The 17,978-nt window shown below is 45.4% G+C and overlaps 1 protein-coding gene across 11 annotated transcripts in view; it reads left to right on the top strand.

Annotated features, from left to right (window-relative positions):
- The window catches only part of MCC (MCC regulator of WNT signaling pathway), a 327,625-nt gene that overhangs the window by 272,642 nt on the left and 37,005 nt on the right, over nucleotides 1-17,978 (top strand). For all 11 annotated transcript variants that reach the window (XM_065550317.1, XM_005281600.5, XM_042840458.2 and 8 more), the window contains 3 exons: nucleotides 3,236-3,376; nucleotides 5,767-5,867; nucleotides 9,004-9,187. In XM_065550317.1, coding sequence (XP_065406389.1) covers nucleotides 3,236-3,376; nucleotides 5,767-5,867; nucleotides 9,004-9,187 — 426 coding nt within the window. The remainder of the gene's footprint in view (nucleotides 1-3,235; nucleotides 3,377-5,766; nucleotides 5,868-9,003; nucleotides 9,188-17,978) is intronic.

Raw genomic sequence — 17,978 nt, 5'->3', positions numbered from 1 at the left:
ATCTGGAATATTGTGTGCAATTCTGGTCTCCTGTGTTTAAGAAAAGATGAATTCAAACTGGAACAGGTGCAGAGAAGGGCTACTAGGAGGAGCTGAGGAATGGAAAACCTACCTTATGAGAGGAGACTCAAAGAGCTAGGTTTGTTTAGCCTAACCAGACAAAAGCTGAGGGGAGATATGATTGCTCTGTATACATAAATCAGAGGGATAAATACCAGGGAGGGAGAGGAATTATTTAAGTTAAGTGCCAATGTGGGCACAAGAACAAACGGATATAAATTGGCCATCAACAAGTTTAGGCTCGAAATTAAGCAAAGGTTTCTAACTATCAGAGGAGTGAAGTTCTGTAACAACCTTCCAAGGGGAGCAGTGGGGGGGGGGGGGGGGGGGAAACAGACTGGCTTCAAGACTGAGCTTGATAAATTTGTGGAGGGGATGGTAGTGTGGGACTGCCTACGATGGCTTGTGGCTCATCAGCAACTGCCAGTAGCAAAAATCCCCAATGGGTGGTGATGGAACACTAGATGTGGAGGGCTCTGAGTTACTATAGAGAATTATTTCCCAGGTATCTTCCTGGTGGGTCTTGCCCACATGCTCAGGGTCTAACTGATCACCATATTTGGGGTTGGGAAGGAATTTTCCCCTGGGTCAGATAGGCACAGACCCTGGGGGTTTTCCGTCTTCTTCTGCAGCATGCAGCACAGGTCACTTGCAGGTTTAATCTAGTGTAAATTGTGAATTCTCTGTAACTTGAAGTCTTTAAACCATAATTTGAGGACTTCAATGACTCGCCAGAGGTTAGGGGTCTGTTACAGGAGCGGGTGGATGACATTCTGTGGCCTGCGATGTGCAGGGAGGCCAGACTGGTGATCATGATGGTCCCTTCTGACCTTAAAGTCTATGAGTCTAACAGTATGCTGATATCACTGGACCTTGTACTATATTAGTCAAGGCCTCATGTCTTATTAATTACATGAGCTCAAAATTATGAATAAAAAATCCCAGAATTATGTGGCATTGCACTCCCCCTTACTGCTTTTCCCAGTTCTAGTCCAGTCTACTATGCTTTTTATTTGACTATTTTGATACGAATTAATTTTATGAAAATGCTTCCCCTTCTTTTCAGTGAGCTACAGAATTTTGTATTGACAACACAAACATTGGAGAAGTTGTCAAGAGAGTTAGCTGGAGCTTTTGACAGCTCAGTAGGGAACTGCTGGGGCTTTGGGCAACCTAAAAAACTCAGGGGTTTATTCTGGCTACCAAGGAAGGGATGCGCTCGCTTTTTTCCTACCCCATTTACAGGTGATGAGGGGGTGACTTCAAATTTTTGAGAGGCGTGATTGGTGTTGATTTCCTTATTCCATACCTAAGTAAATCTTTACAGCAGTTAGCTGTACCCTGCTGCTACATTCAGCAATGATGGATAAGTACGCAGCCTGATGTCTCTGCCAAAATGATAAGCAGTGAGGTAGTCAACAATGTTGACATTTAAAGTATTAGGGCTTGTTTATGTGAACACATACTTGGCAGCAAGCTGTGATGGAAATCTACTTCACACTAGCCTGCCCTGCACTAACTGTCCATGTGGATCTAGTTGGTGCACACTAAAAGTTCCATAGTACGCTTTGAAGCAGGGTATATCAGTGCACACTGTAGAACTTTTGTTGTTCTTCGAGTGCTTGCTCAAGTCCATTCCACTTTAGTAGTGCACCATTGCCAGAGATTTTCCCCTCAATAGTATCTGTCGGGCTGGCTGTAGTGCCCTCTGGTGCCGCGTGCTTATGCACCAGTGTAAGGGGTGAGGCCAGCCACACACCCTCTCAGTTCCTTCTTATTGCCTGTGACAGTTGCTGAAAATCTCCTCTTGCTTTGGCAAGGAGCCTATGAGTGCTTTTTTCTTCTCTGTATCATAGTTTAGTCTGTAGTTTAGTTATAGTGTATATATTGTAAATAGGGTTAGTGTAAATAGTACCACCTCCCCTTATTGTTAAGGGGATTCCTTCACCACCGTGGCTGGGCGGCTCACTACCACAAGATGACTTTTGGCCCCATTGAGAGCTCTTAAAGCGGATAGCAGTTAACCTGGGGCTAGAGATTGAGGATCTTAAGGAATCATCCCTCGGTCTCATTGACGTTCTGGCAGCAGCAGTTCCATCTAAAGTGGCCTTCCCCATTAATGAGGTAGTAATGGGTCTGGTCAAAGGCCTGTGGCAGACCCCATCTTGTCTGCCCCCCACTTTGAAAAGAGCGGAGAACGAGCCTTATTGGGAAGATATGACTACAATTTGTGGGACTCCTTGGTCAAATTTAAGGACTCTAGGCAGGAATTCTCAGCCCTCTTAGACGAGGGGAAGAATGTTGCCAGAGCCTCTCTCCAGGCAGCATTAATTGCCACAGATGTGGTGGTGAGGACAATGGCTTCTGCCGTCACCTTGAGGCAATGATCTTGGCTTCAGTCCTTGGGATTCCTCACTATTTTTGGAGCAGATGAACACAACACTGCACACCCTGAAGGACTCAAGGGCACTGCTCAGGTCCCTGGGCCTCAATGCTCTGTTTGCTTCTAGGAAGCACTTCTGGCCCCAGCAGCCACCATGCTTCTCAGCTCAGCTTCCAAGACAAGAACCCTATAAAAGAAAAGGGAGAGGTTACTAGCACCGTCAACCACTTCCATCCACCTCAACCTCCCAGCTGGGGTCTCATAGGTACTCCGGTGGACCCAAGCAGGACTTTCGATGGTGCACCCCAAGGCGCTATACAAGTTCCTGTCGGACTGCTGGGTGCTAAATACAGTGGCAGTTGGCTATACCCTGGAGTTTTATGCATTGCCCGTGCCCCCAAAGAACTTACAAGTTGATTTAAGACAAGATACAAGTGTGACCAAAAGGTAGGAAGGCAAGATAGAGGGAGGATAAGGATAGTAGTAATAAGATCACGCTGTTACATAGGCTTGCTGCAATGAGAAAGCAACAGAGAATTCAAAAAGGGATGTTTTATTCTTTGGTTGGTTCTTCAGTTGTTTTTTTAGTGGTGGGGGATTGTCCCAGACCTAAGTAAACATCCTCCCGTGTTCTTGTCACAGTACATGGAACCCATGGATTTAGCTGTAGTACTTTAAAATACTGCCAGCCAAATGTTCTTTGACATTCTAAACTGGGATCATTTTGGTGTTTTCAAGACAAACAGACCTCTGTCTCTGCTTGAAGGTTAAACATTATTTCCTTCTCTACAGCCGTATTGAGCACTTAAAATCCCAGAATGACTTGTTGACAATAACGCTGGAGGAGTGCAAGAGCAATGCTGAGAGGATGAGCATGCTGGTTGGGAAATATGAATCCAATGCCACGGCACTCAGACTTGCACTGCAGTACAGGTATGTAAATATGTGGCCTGGGAATTTGAGCTTGAAAAGTGAGGGGACAAGACTTGCTACAGAACTTAGGACATAAAGCTGCTGTTCTGCAACAGAACATCCTGCTTCTGTTCCATTCTGGTGTGAGTAATGATGCACTGGTTAGATAGGTTCATGAGGCAGCTACATTTAGTTATTGTCTGATACGTAACTCAACTGTAGTCAGAGGCGTTTCATCAGGGATGAATTTAGCTGTCACACTAAATAGCTTTACCTCTTCTTTTTGGAAATACAGAATGAAGATTAGAGTTAGGGAAGATTTGTTTAGTTTTCCCCCCTCCTTCTCATATGTACATGAAACAACCTTTGCAGGTTTTACTGAAGAAAATAAATAAAGAAAAAAGTGATGATGATGATAATAATAAGCAACTTGTGATATTAATATGATGGACGTTGCTGGGAATATTTTTCCAATATTTCTTCAGCGAGAAGAAATGAATCAGTGTCTGAGAAATGTTAAATCTGTGTCTTGCTCTATTTGAAGTGTGTTGGGTGCTCGCAGTCCAGTGTCCTCATCACATAGGCAGCCATGATCATTAGCCATCCCAACAAGAGGTTAAGGATTCAGTAGGTAAAATGACTGAACTCCACTCTCACACTCTAGCATCCCTCCAGATGAAGGTTGGGGCACGCTGGAGAAGCACTGTGAAGAAGCTTGTGCTGGAGTTGTCTGTGCTTTAGCTGTCTGTTGTATAAATAGGAGACTTCAGTTTCTCCTACTGTCAGTCTAGCATCTTTCACAAGCTTGATGGTATAAAGAAAGAACCCACAAGTCCTATTGACTTTTGTGAATTAACTTGACTTCTGTAGGAACTGTGAGGTACACTTCTCAGGATTTGGTCCCAAATAACTATATTTGCTTTAAAATATTTGTAAAAAATGGTGTCTCTGGAGCATTCTTTCGACTAATTTGGAGCAAACACTTGTGGCATTAGGGCAAATCCTGTTCATTTTGAAGGAAGTTGATCTTGAATAAATTTTATATATTACATATTAAATAAAGCAGAAATGAGTGGTTCCCAAGTAGGTTCAGTAGTGATCTCCTTGCAGTGGGGAAAATGGGTTTAAGGAAAGTCTTGGACAGGGGATTATTTTTTAACAGAGGATCAGAAAAACATAAGTATTTTGGTAAGGGTTTTGAATAACATGGAAAATTGGAAAGGCAACTTCACAAGAAATAGCCTCCACTGTTGGTCAGATTACTGTCTTGTATCAGCCACCCTTCTGAAGAAAGATAAGCTCAACTCTCACTGGTCATTCCACCTCTCCCATTTCCTATTCAATGAGTTAGGGCCAGCCTGGGGACAACATTCACAGGCTGCATATCTAAGGGGAGGCTTGTTGACCATTGGTGGGAGAAACCACATTACCTGGGATGTGGAAGACCCAAGTTCAAATCTCCTCTCTGGACCAGTGATTTGACCCCAGGGCTTCCCTCTTGCAGCTGAGTGTAGGCTATTCTGGGATGGGTCCCTCTTAAGCTTTCTTACTGAAGCTTTTTTATTTCCTGTAAATAGTCAGTCACTGGAGCAGGACTTGAACTTGGGTCATCTCCCGCTCAAGTGAGTGCTGTAACCACCGGGTTATAGGAGGGCATTCTGGGGTGGATCTCTTTCTGTTTCTCCTGTTGACACTGATCCATTTTGTGTAAAATACTTAAAAAGTCAGTGGTCCAGAGAAGGACAGAATGACTCTCTAAGGGAAGACCCAAGTTTAAGTGTGAAATGTTTCATTTGACCCAAAACAGGCTTTTTGTCAACTTCTTCTATTCATTGAATATTTCCAAAAAGTTCAGATTTGGCCTGACTTGAACCAAATTTTTTTCTGATTTTTCAGAACTGCCATTGAATCAAAAAATCAATTACTGACACAGCTGTAGTTCTGTAATGTCCCTGCTATCATACAAATAGAAAGGAATAGCCTAGTTCAGTGATTCTCAAACTTGGGCCGCTGCTTGTTCAGGGAAAGCCCCTGGCAGGCCGGACCAGTTTGTTTACCTGCCGCGTCCGCAGGTTCGGCCGATCGAGGCTCCTACTAGCCGTGGTTCGCCACTCCAGGTCAATGAAGGCCGCAGAAAGCGGTGCAGGCCGAGGGACGTGCTGGCTGCCCTTCCTGCAGCCCCCATTGGCCTGGAGCGGCAAACTGTGGCCAGTGGGAGCCGCGATCGGCCAAACCTGCGGACACGGCAGGTAAACAAACTGGCCCGGCCCGCCAGGGTGCTTACCCTGAACAAGCAGCGGCCCAAGTTTGAGAACCACTGGCCTAGTTCTTCCACCACCACTTATCCAGTGTTGATCTCTGATGTTGATTCTCCTGTCTAAGTTGCAGATATTGTGTTTGTTTTATTTCAGTGAACAGTGCATAGAAGCATACGAGCTGCTGCTGGCTTTGGCAGAAAGTGAACAGAGTCTCATTCTTGGTCAATTTAGAGCTGCAGGCGTTGGTTCTGTTGGTAAGATCTCAATGAGTCATTCTCTAAATCCCATTCTGCACTTCAGTTAACATTTATCAGTTTACAAGGGCTGGTTGCAACAGTGAATCATCTCCTGACAGTTTGTTACCCACCAAATATGTGCTTATTTTCATGTTTTCAACTGAATAAATAAAATGTTTGACACACACAAAAATTGGGACTGGAACCGAAACAAACTATTATAAGCAAGTTAAAATAAACCATATATGGTATTACAGGAGATGCATCTTCTGGACTTGTGGGATTACTTTTGTTGGGCAATAACCATATACCAAGCACAGTGATTAAACTGATACCGCCAAGCACCCAAGCATGCGCTTCACATACTGAATGCAGTGGTTTGGGTTACATAATTTGCACTTGCCATTACCACAGTTGTGTACATAGCCATAGTATTTGCCCACAAAAATTGTGTTTCATAAAAATCTGGTCTTAAATCTGTACTCTCAAATATACCATAATGCAGATAAAATACCATGTGCAGTCTTTACCTCCAAGCTCCCATGGTACTCTTGTGTTTTAACATTTCCGTCTCATGTTTTACTGCATGGACGGAGGTTTCGGCCTCTGTTTTCTGTGTTGTTCTATTTCATTTCGTTACTCAGCAGCACACACTGACACTAGTTAACACTGCTATTGAAAATGTTCTTTGGGGGATGGTGCTTTCCTAATAACAGAGTCAGCCCGTTTATTAATCCATTTTCAACATGGTACATGCGAGTTCTTTGCACACAAGTCACATTTTCTGTCAATAAATAAATGTTTTCACTGTGAAACTAACTCTTAATTTTACAGAGGCTCATTCCTCTTACTGATGGGAGGGAGTGGTAGTAGTAATCTTGGACCTTGCTTTGGGGGGAGGGGAGGGAGAAGGTATATGAAACCTTCAGACAGAAAAATAGCTTTCCATACTGTGCTGAGACCTAGACACTGCCTTTAGACACTAATTTATAGCGCCAGCTTCTCAAGAACCACTGAAATGTAAACTGAAAGCTTTTAAGGACCAAACGACCAGCTGGTTTCAGAGCCACAAGACAGATGAGTTCCACCTCTTGTTTCTGCAGGCTAGACGCAATGATCCACAATTACTACGCTGTTTCCAGGCAGTTTACTTTGCATCTCTCCTAGTGGTTTGTGCAAGTCTTTGTGTAGGTGTGTTTCTCCTTGCAGAGTATGTCATGCAGGAAAGGTCTCAGCAGATTTTTCTCTAGATTCTAGCCCTTCCTTTTGGTAGTCTGGTATTGAATTTGTACTGCTGTTTCTTTATGAAAGGGCATTAGGAGCAAGTGTGTATTAGGCCTTAGATTTTGCTAGTCAAGAAGTAACTCCAGAAAGGAAAGTATTCGTTTTCTTCTCCATGTTCAGGTTATAAAAGAGAGGGTGTAACCTACATTTATATAGGTGTCTACCGTCAACTTTTTTTTTAATAGTAGCATTACCACTCACACCCTTTAGTGGAGACTGTGCCAGCATTTCCATCATAAATCTTGTTTTTCAGGAGGTTATAGCTTGGCTGTGAAACTTTATTTCACTGAGAAATTTAGTCAGAAGAGTCTTTGCCTGACAAAAGTTATTGTTTTGCATTAGTTTAAAGTAAAAATTAGTTTAGTTTATATTTAAAGTTAGACACCGAACAACCCCTCCCCACAATCCTGAGAGCCGTCTCATTATATCGGAGAAATATACATTTTCCAAATTTACACAAATCCCAGAATGTCTTTATTAATGATTTGTCTAGCACCACAAATCTGGTTTGTTTGTTAAAATAATAAATTTGGTGCCAAATCCTAATGCCTTACTCAGTCCCTTGCAGGCAAAACTACCATTGGCTTCAGTGGGAAACTTGCCTGAGAACTGATCAAATAAAGTCTGAGTAAGCACCTCAGGATTTGGCCTGTTAACAGAAATGTAGAATAAGACACTGAAGTCGTATGTACCCAGTTCTGGATTTTCTCTACATCCTGATATTTGAGAGAATGATCATGACAGTCTCTGGTGTCAACCACCAGAAAACCCAGAACAGGGAGGAAAGGGTTGGGATAATATTATGTTGCTTAAGTTTTGTATGTGATTATTTTATTGAGTGTGTGTATAGTGTTAAAGTTTTGATAGACGGGGAGAAAAGCCAGGAAGTACAGTGTGAAATCGTGCATACTCTTCCTGCAACTTCCATAACCAGTAGATTGATTGATTGAATGGAGGATGTTGCTCCACTCATCACTTTGAATTTCCTGGCATTTTCTGCTTTTTTCTTTTTTTTTCTTTTTATTATTTATTTTTTGATGTTACATCAGCACCAAGACCCCCAACTCAGAATGAGGCCCTGTTAGTGCTAGACACTGTACAAACACATAGTAAGAGACAGGTCCTGCCTTGAAGGACCTTACAGTCTAAATAGACAAAAGAGACAAAAAGGATGGGCAGGGAAGCTGGGGCATAGAGAGCAAATTGCCTAAAGTCCCCCAGCAGGTCTGTGATAGAGTTGGGAATGGAACACGGCTCTCCCAGCTCCCAGTCCAGTGCTCTTTCCACTAGAATATGCTGCCTCTCACTGCCCTTCGCACTGCTTGGTGTATCCTTATTGCTGGTAACACAGATAATTTTCCTCTCTGTGGCTATGAAGATCAGTGAGGATTTACACCCCTACATGGAAAATACAAGGGAGTTGTAGCTGCATCTTCTCAAGGAGATTAGCCCAACCAGCCCGCGCCTGTTGGCTGGTACTCTCGCTTCCACAATTTTAATGCTGTCTTAAGGGCAACCCTTCTGGAGGGTTAATATTCAAGGGCATGTGGCTTATTTAGCGAGCATAAAATGTGGATGTACAATGCTTGGCTCAAATGAGGATAAAGCACAGTCTTGCACAGAGCAAACTGTCTCTTACTTGTCCTGTCTGATGGCAGCATCGTATGTGTTTACCTCTAGTACAAAACAGATAAATACAAGTCATAGCTTTGTTCTTTTTCTCTGTATTAGTCTCACTTAGATCACAAATTGCTAGCTAGGTGTTAATGTCACAGCATTAAGTGAAAATAGCTTTAAGAGTCTGTATTCTAGTATTAATTTTCAGTATGCTCTTCGAAGCTCTGACACTGATTGTTTGTTTGCAAACTAGGGGACCAAACAGGTGATGAGAACATTACCCAGATGCTCAAGAGAGCTCACGACTGCAGGAAGACAGCTGAGAATGCAGCAAAAGCCCTGCTGATGAAATTAGATGGCAGCTGCGGGGGAGCCTATGCGATCACTGGCTGTAGCGTACAGCCCTGGGAGAGCCTGTCATCCAACAGCCACACCAGGTAACTGCAACTCATCGAACCTATTAATCCCCAGGCCTTTGGTTTCAGACCTAAGTAGATTATGTTGTATTCCATTTATTCAACTATCCATCCTCACGTCCGTCTGCTGTGTTTTTTGTTTTTATTTTTTTAAATCACCACCATGCTTCAGTGAGCCTATTCTCAGACTTTGTGCAAGCTCCATGCAAGAAGGGTTTTGTATAGATTTGTTGCAAGCCGGTGATTCTGATCTTTGATCTCACTCATAAAGGGCAAAACCATAACACTTCTTTTACTTCAGTGCTTCTGTTTCTCTCTCTCTTCCCCTCCTTCCCATCTCATTGAAACATGAAGCATGTACTTCTTGTTCACTGCTATTGTATGAGGGCACCACGGGTTTCCAGGGAACTGGAAACCAAAAAAGTGCTTCCATCAAGGAAGGTTTCCATAAGCTTTTGGAGTGCTCAAGAATTGTTGTTTTTAAATGTCACAGCTATAACCATTTCACTTCTCACAGAAACAGAATAAGTTTCTGCCATCAGTTATAATGATTTTTCATAACAACCCCATTATCCCGAAAAACTTCCCTTTAGCAATTGACACTGTAGACAAATATTGACTGGTGGACAAACTTTTTGCAGGTTAGAGTGGATTTTTCCAGAAGGAAAAATCAGGGTATTGAGATTTTTTTTTTTTTTTAGACCTTTAAAATAATAAAACTTAAATGAACTATTATTTACAAAAATTATGTAGTTCAAATATTTCTGGGGAGCAGCTACTTCTTCAGTACTTCTCTATACAACGTATATGTGTTTGTACATAAAGACATTGACTGGAATTCAGGTTTACAGTGGCAAGAAATTGTCTTATGTTGGAAAAAGACTGAGGAATATAATAGCTGAAATCTCTGGCTGAGACAGCTATTTTCCCATCAATTGAAAAATTCTAGTCTATGTGTTTTCTGTTACACTTTCTAAAATACCTTTTTTCTCTAAAAATACATAAGATTTAGTTATTCTCTGCTGAAACTTTTATCTCACAGGATTATATGACCCTCCATTAGATCTGTTAGTGGTTTTGAGGACAAATTTGTTGCATTACAATGCCCTGATTCAACATTATGTTCCATCACATCACAACCTCGTGTTGTTGCACTGGCCTGAAATAATGTTTGGGTCGCTGCCAACCTAAATTAGAGGAGAGGGGATAGTTTTTTGGTAATCTGAATGGGTGGCAGACTTATTGCAATAATAGTGGTAACCATCTTATATAAATATAGGTGAACATTTTTCTTGATTAATTTTCAGTTTCTGTCCCTCAGATTCACTTAAAATTGTTTACTCAGTTTCTTAAGCAAATTTCTCCTTTTTTATGTTTTTATACAAAGTTGGTTAGCACCTTATCATTTTCCCCACAATTCCTATTTATTACATTGTGGCTGACAAGCCTAAAAGCAGCAAAAGACTAAGAAATGTGGTCAAATTCTGCATCAAACATCAGGGTAAATTTAAATATCTAAAACTAATGGGTCATTTTGCTTGAAAAATATGCTGCAGTATCAGAGTTACCCTGTGCAGAGGAGATGGTGTTTGAGTACATACATTCATGTAGCGCAGTGTTAATTACTAGCAAATCAATAGCTTTTGATGCTGAAAATATTGACCTGCTTAGGAGTGCAGTATACAAAACTATTTCAGGTCACTTGACCCTGTCTGTCATAGGGTGAAAAAATACTGGTTGTATAAACGTACATTGGTGTGGGGTTTTTTTCTGGGTATACGACATAGCAACACACAGCTGAGGTTGTTTAAGCATTTATATTCTACAGGGTCATTTTTGATTGTTTATAATATTCTCAAAGTTGTATCTTTTTGTGGATATTTGGTTGCTCAGCCAGGGAAGGATTTTTTTTTCCTGAAAGTTTCACTGTAAACAGTTGAACTGATTCCCAGGATGGAAGGAGAGAAAAATGTAGGTTTTTTGCAGTCTTGCTTTGGTATTGGAAACTAGACATTTGACAGGGATGTATATAGTCCCTAGATCATAGAATCATAGAATCATAGATTATAGGACTGGAAGGGACCTCGAGAGGTCATCGAGTCCAGTCCCCTGCCCGCATGGCAGGACCAAATACTGTCTAGACCATCCCTGATAGACATTTATCTAACCTACTCTTAAATATCTCCCTAGATGTTTCCCTAGTTTCATTGGTCTGGTGAAAATCAGATTTCATTTGGCTGAGTGATAGAGCTGAAAAAAATCATTCTACATACATGCCCTCTGCTTTTGTGGAGCAATGAAACTAATGATCTCTGTGATCCACTGGCTGTGTGCATGTGTGTGTAAAATTTCTTTTGGTTGACTAGACAATGTCTCAGCATGTACACATGCTTAGAATAGAGTGCAATTTCAGATTTAACAGGTAGAAAATTGTAGAATAAGATCTGTGAAGGTGCAGATGAAAAAAATGTATAGATATGTATCTATATATTTTATGTATATATGTACATTTGTGTGTGACCTATTAGCTTGAGTCTGTTCCTCTATCATTACATGATAAATTTCTCTGATATTGAGAACATACCTGATATTGAACTGATACTACAGTTGAATGGTTACACACACAAACAGAGGACAAGAGAGTATGATTGAACAAATGTTCTTCTTAGAGTACTTGCTCATGTCCATTCTATTGTAGGTGTGTGTGCTTGCACATGCACCGGTGCTGGAAGTTTTTGCCTCAGTGGTATCTGTAGGGGACTGGCTCTGGCGCCCTCTGGAGTAGCGCGCATATGCACCAGTATAAGGAGCGCCGTCAGCTTCCCCCTCCCTCAGTTCTTTCTGACCGCCAGTGATGGTGCTGGAACGTTTCCTTGCCTCGGCAAGCTTTCCTATCTCAACTGTGCCTAGCAGCGAATTCGTTGTATATAGTTGTTAAAGTTGTATAGATAATAGTTCCCTTAGTGTTCAGTTAGAATTAATTAGTTAGTCCTGTACAGGACTTAGCCTAGGGACAAGGCATTCTCCGGTCCCCGGGCTTCAAGCCTTGTGACTGCTACAAAAAACCTATGCCAGTCAGTGATCCCCATAGAAGCTGCCTCAAGTGTTTAGGGGAAACCTACGTGAGCAACAAGTGTCGCATTTGCAAGAGCTTCAGGCCGCGGACAAAAAGGAGAGGGACATTCATGTCCGAGCACTCCTTATGGAGTCTGCCCTGGCACCAGCTTCAGAGCCGACGAGATTGGACTCTGCTCCAAGCACTGTGGCCTTGGTGTGGAGCATGCTGCCGGCACCTACCTCTGACCGGCGCCGATTCCCATCCCCAGTTTCAGCTAAAAAGCAAAGAAAGGCCGGGAGAGGGCGGTCTCCTACATCCTGTAAGGGGAGGAGAACAAAGGCCCACATGGGGCAACTCTTCCTCTTCAGACATTGGCCAGGCTCCAATTCCCATTGAGCGGGCAAGCCCACTTTCAGACCCATCTGCCACCCAGGAAGCGGCAGAGGCACTCGGTACCTGGTGGTGCAGTCCACACTGGAGGCCTTTTAAGCTGCTAAGGACATATTGTCCTTTCTGGTGCTGCCCACGCCAGGCAGTGAGGTGCCCCGTTCGAGGGGTAAACCTGCCCTGTGACCCTTCCAGAGGTCTCCATCAGTGTGGCACCGCTCCCCTGCCAGCGTTCACCTGAACAGCGCCACCCCAGATGGAGGTCGGCTTCCCTGCCAGAGTTCCCGGCATTAGTTCCCGGACTCTAGGCAGTGTTCCTCGAAGTCCTGGCATCAATCGCCGGCAGTCTGGCACAGACCTGCAGAGGCACGTCACCAGTCCCCATAGCCCCAGTGCCGGGAGCGCCCGAGTCAATCTCCCAGTCTTCAGCACGGCTCCGGAGTGTCGAGGTGCTGGTCCCTGGAGTCCTGTCTCCAGATCACTGGTACGGATCACTGCGAGCACATCAACAGTCTCCAAGACAGTGATCCTCTTGCTCCAGGTCTCTGGAGTGGCACCGTTCTCAAAGCGTGAGGCATCAATCTCCGGGATACTGTCGCCGATCCGCCAAAGGCCGCCACCGGTCACTGGAGTCATGGCACCGAGAGCCATCATCCTGGTACAGGTCCCCAGTGGAGGTCCGCGGAGAGAGCCAACAAGAATGGGGTAGACCGGAGGCCTCAGTACCATCCTGGTCCCCCAGACAAGTCTCTCCCTCCTCGGGCTCTGACAGCAAGGAGGACGTGTATTGAGCCCAAGGAGGAAGATCTGCCTGCAGGCCAAGGTCATCCACTGGGGACATCGGCATTCCCCTCTGGGCCACCAGTGGCTGCATGGCCCCAGGGCCAGTGGCCAGCCCCTTGACAACTATGGAACCTCCCCGGGGGGGGTTTCCCCATCTGTCTCGGGGGCATCCAAAAGATGGTTGGCGACAGTCTCCTGCCTGCCCCCTGACTCAGATGTGGAGTCAGAGCAAGCTCCCCGGGGACAGCCAGCCTCGGCCATGGGCTGCGGCTCCCCTGGCAGAAGCAGTGGAGTTGACAGAACCACCTATACCTGCCGCCTCATCATCTTTGCCCGATGAAGCAACTGCTGGGCTTTCTCACGCAGTCCCCCAGGATGATGCACGGGCCCACCAGGAGCTTTTGAAGAGGGTGGTGTCGAACTTGTGGCTGGAAGCTGAGGAGCTGGCAGAGCCCTTAGACTCCCTGTTCAATGTATTAAATGCAGCAGCCCCCTCCAAGGTGGCACTGCGAGTGCACGAGGGAGTGGTGAAACTAATCAAGGCTCTGTGGCAGACACCCTCCTCCCTTCCCTTCATCTGCAAGCAGGTGGAAAGAAAATATGTCCCCGCTAAGAGTTTTGAATATCTACATACCCACCCCACCCCAAGCTCACTGGTTGTGTCGGCAGCCAATGAGAGCGATAGATAGGGCCAACCGGGATGGATGCTTAAGAATAAGGAGGCAAAGAGGCTTAATCTCTTTGGTAGAAAAATTTATTCTATGTCCAGCCTCCAGCTGAGAGTGGCCAACCATCAGGCCTTGCTTGGCCGCTATGATTTTAATATTTGGCAGTCCATGGCCAAGTTTGTGGACTCGCTGCCAGAAGAGCCTAGGAAGGAATTCCTGACGACCCTCAATGAGGGCACGGCTGTGGCCAGGGCAACCCTTTAAGCGGCCTCAGATGTGGCAGGTTCAGTGGCCTGGACCATGACTTTGGCTCTTTCTCTAAGGCGTTGCAGTTGTCGGGGCTGTCGGTTGAGGTTCAGCAGTCCATCCAGGACCTCCCATTCGATGGCCTGGCGCTGTTCCCGGAACAGATGGTAAATTACACGGCCCAAAAGACTCTTGCTTTCTCTGGATCTTACATGCCAGGGCCTGTGAGGAAATGGCTTAAGCCACAACAGTCCCACTGGTTTCGGACCAAACCTCGATCAGAGCCCTTCCACAAGAAGAGCAAGAGCTATAAGCTCTGGCAGGGGCCATCAGCCGGCCCCCTCAGCCCACTCAAGCTCTATCCACAACCTACTGGGTAATAAGCAGGTATTTTGATGGGCACTCGAGGGCGACATTCCAGACTATGTTCTGGATCCAGCCCACCTGCTCTTTTCCAACAGTTTGTCCCCCTTCCTCCCTGCCTGGGCCACAATAACATCAGACCAGTGGGTCCTCAGCATGGTAGGAGCGGGATATACTGTCCAGTTTATTTCTCTCCTTCTTCTCCCCCTCTCCCTCCCTGTCCCTCTTCAGGAGGTGCAGGGCCTTCTGCGGGTGGGAGCAGTGGAAGAAGTCCCTCTGCACTTGAGGGGGAAAGGGTTTTACTCCTGCTATTTTTTTCATCTGAAAGGCCAAGGGGGGGGGGGGGGAGTCTATGCCCCATCCTCGACCTGCAGAGCCTCAACAAGTATCTCAAGAAGTTGAAGTTCCGCTTAGTTTCCCTGGCCTCCATCATTCCTTCCCTGGATCTGGGACACTGGTACGCCGCCCTCAACCTGAAAGACACTTACTTTCACATATCGATATTTCGTGGACACCGAGAGTTCCTACATTTCATTGTTGGGATTACCAATTCGCAGGTCTCCTTTTTGGCCTAGCAAAGGTGTTTACAAAGTACATGTCAGTGGTGGCGGCCTACCTCAGACATCAGGGTATCCAGATATACCCATACCTCAACAAATGGCTCATCAAGGACTGTTCCAGGTCCAGCACAGCGTCGAGATGTTGCGAGCCACTTGTCAAGCTCTGGGCCTGTTGATAAACTAACAAAAATCAATGTTGATCCCGGTCCAATGGATAGAGTTTATAGGAGCGGTACTCTACTCTACCCGAGGCAGAATATTCCTGCCTGAGGCCAGGTTCAGGGCAATGTCAGATCTGATTCCCAGTGTCACTGCCCATCCGCTCACCACTGCATGGGTCTGTCTCAGACTATTGGGGCACATGGCAGCATCATGCATGTATGTTGTCTGACATGTGAGACTCAGGCTGCGTTCCCTCTAGAAAAGGCTGGCGTCAGCCTACCTCCCGGCCAGACATCACCTAGACAAGGTCATCACGATCCGCAGTGGGTACTTATCTCCCTGCAGTAGTGGTCTGACCCGATTCTAGTGTTGGAAGCTGTGCCGTTTGCGAGCCTGCAACCCACGGTCTCCCTGATTTCAGATGCATCCGACCTCGGTTGGGAAACACACCTCAATACACTGCAGACTCAGGGGTTATGGTCTCAAGAAGAGTTTGTGTTACATATAAATGCCAGGGAGCTCAGAGCCATCTGTCTGACTTGTGGTATCTTCCTTCCCCAACTGTCCAGTCACATGGTGCAGGTGTTGATGAACAACAGCCTTCGTGTTCTGTGTCAACAGACAGGGGGAGCTCGTTCCTTGCCTTGGTGCCAGGAGGCCCTCTGTCTGTGGGACTTCTGCATTTCAGCATACAATCCATCTGGAAGCCTCGTACTTCCCCAGGCAGATCGTCTCAGCAGGTCCTTCTCTCACCACGAGTGGTCCCACCACTTGGAGGTCATCAGAATCCTCTTCCAGAAGTGGGGAGCTCCCAAGTGGACCTGTTCACCACCAGACAGAACAGAAAGTGTCATCAATTCTGCTCTCTGCAAGGCCTCAGCAGAGGCTCATTTTCGGATGCTTTTCTCCTGTGGTGGTCAGGAGATCTGATGTACACCTTCCCACCAATTCTGCTCCTCAGCAAAGTCCTCTTAAAAAATCAAGAAGGACAAAGCCCGGTTCATTGTGATCGCCCTGACCTGGCTTCGCCAGTACAGGTTCGGCATGCTCCTGGATATGGCCGTGGCCACTGCCCAGGCATGATATGGTGTTGCCACCTATACTTCTGCGCTGCTGATGGCGGGCGATGCCTTCATAGCTGGGCGCCCAGCCAACAGCTGCTGCTCTCCAGTTGCCCAGCTCTGGAGGCAGCGTAGAAGTAAGGGTGGCAGTACTGAGAGCCCCCAGCAACTCCCTTTTGGGTTAGGATCCCCAATTTGAGAAATGCTGGTCTCCCCCCTGAAATCTGTATAGTACAGGGTAAAGGCACACAAAAGACAAGATTTCACCGGGGGAGACCAGATTTCATGGTCTGTGACGCGCTTTTCATGGCCGTGAATTTGGTAGGGCCCTAAACATGAGCACTCACTCGAAGAAGAAAAAATGGTTACTAACCTTTCGTAATTCTTGTTCTTTGAGATGTGTTGCTCATGTCCATTCCATGACCTGCTCTCCTTCCCCTCAGACAGAGTTCCAGCAAGAAGGAACTGAGGGAGAGGGGAGCCTGCGTCACCCCTTATACCAGCGCAAAAGCGCACCACTCTAGAGGGCACCAGAGCCAGTCCCCTATGGATACCACTGAGGGGAAAACTTCTGGCACCGGTGCATGTGGCGAGCACACACACCTACAATGGAATGGACATGAGCAACACATCTTGAAGAACAACAGTTACGAAAGGTAGCCATCTTTTGTAGCTGTGATGTCATATACATTCAATGTAGGTGGACTTAATCCTTGTGATTTCCTTACAAAGAAGGTAACTAAATATTATCCCCTTTTTATAGACAGAGAATCTGAGACAAACAGAAGTTACTGTCAGTGGCCCAAGGGCAGCAAGTCAGGAGCAGTCAGACTAGAGCTTAGAAAACTCAGGACATTTTGACTCCATATTCCACCACACCACTCTGCATTTCCTTTTTTAAATCCACATATAAATACTTTTGAAATTTCAAGAGGGCACATGCAACATTTTCCCAGCTAAGAACAAAATCTCCTCTTTTTCTCATTGTTTTCATCCAGAGGACAAAGGCAGTTAGATGATGTAACTCAGACTTCTCCATAATGTGGCCCACATCTCAATAGAGAGAGATTGTCATGAGCACCCCCTGCTGTTTACAATCACATAACATCCTTGTGGCAACTACAATGTTTGCTTAGACAGTGATGTTAGTAAAATAGGTATGTACTTGTAATTGTCTTTAATTCAGTATGCATTTTGTCCTTTGTGAAGAAAACAGACATTCACTCTCCTTTTGGTCTTCATTTCATTACATGCATACCTATCCATTCTCATCCTCTCTCTTTCCTGCTGCCTCTCCACATATGCTTCTGTGCTCCCTTTTTCATCTCACCTTGCACATGCTACCTGCTCCTCCTCTCCACTTGTACACACCTCCCTGCCACTTGGCTCTCTTCTTTTGTCTTCATCCTTCCGTGATACCCTGGACTTGCTGTCCTTCTGTACTCTATGGTTCTTTCATGCTGGAGGCTGGCAGCAGCCCTGGCCCCACCCACTGGTGGGTTGCAATCACTGAAGGTGGATTCC

This window comes from Chrysemys picta, chromosome 6 (genome assembly GCF_011386835.1).
Source record: "Chrysemys picta bellii isolate R12L10 chromosome 6, ASM1138683v2, whole genome shotgun sequence".
Classification (NCBI taxonomy): Eukaryota; Metazoa; Chordata; order Testudines; family Emydidae; genus Chrysemys; species Chrysemys picta.
The sequence above is the reverse complement of the archived record's forward strand: the minus strand, read 5'-3'. Positions and strand labels throughout refer to the sequence as shown.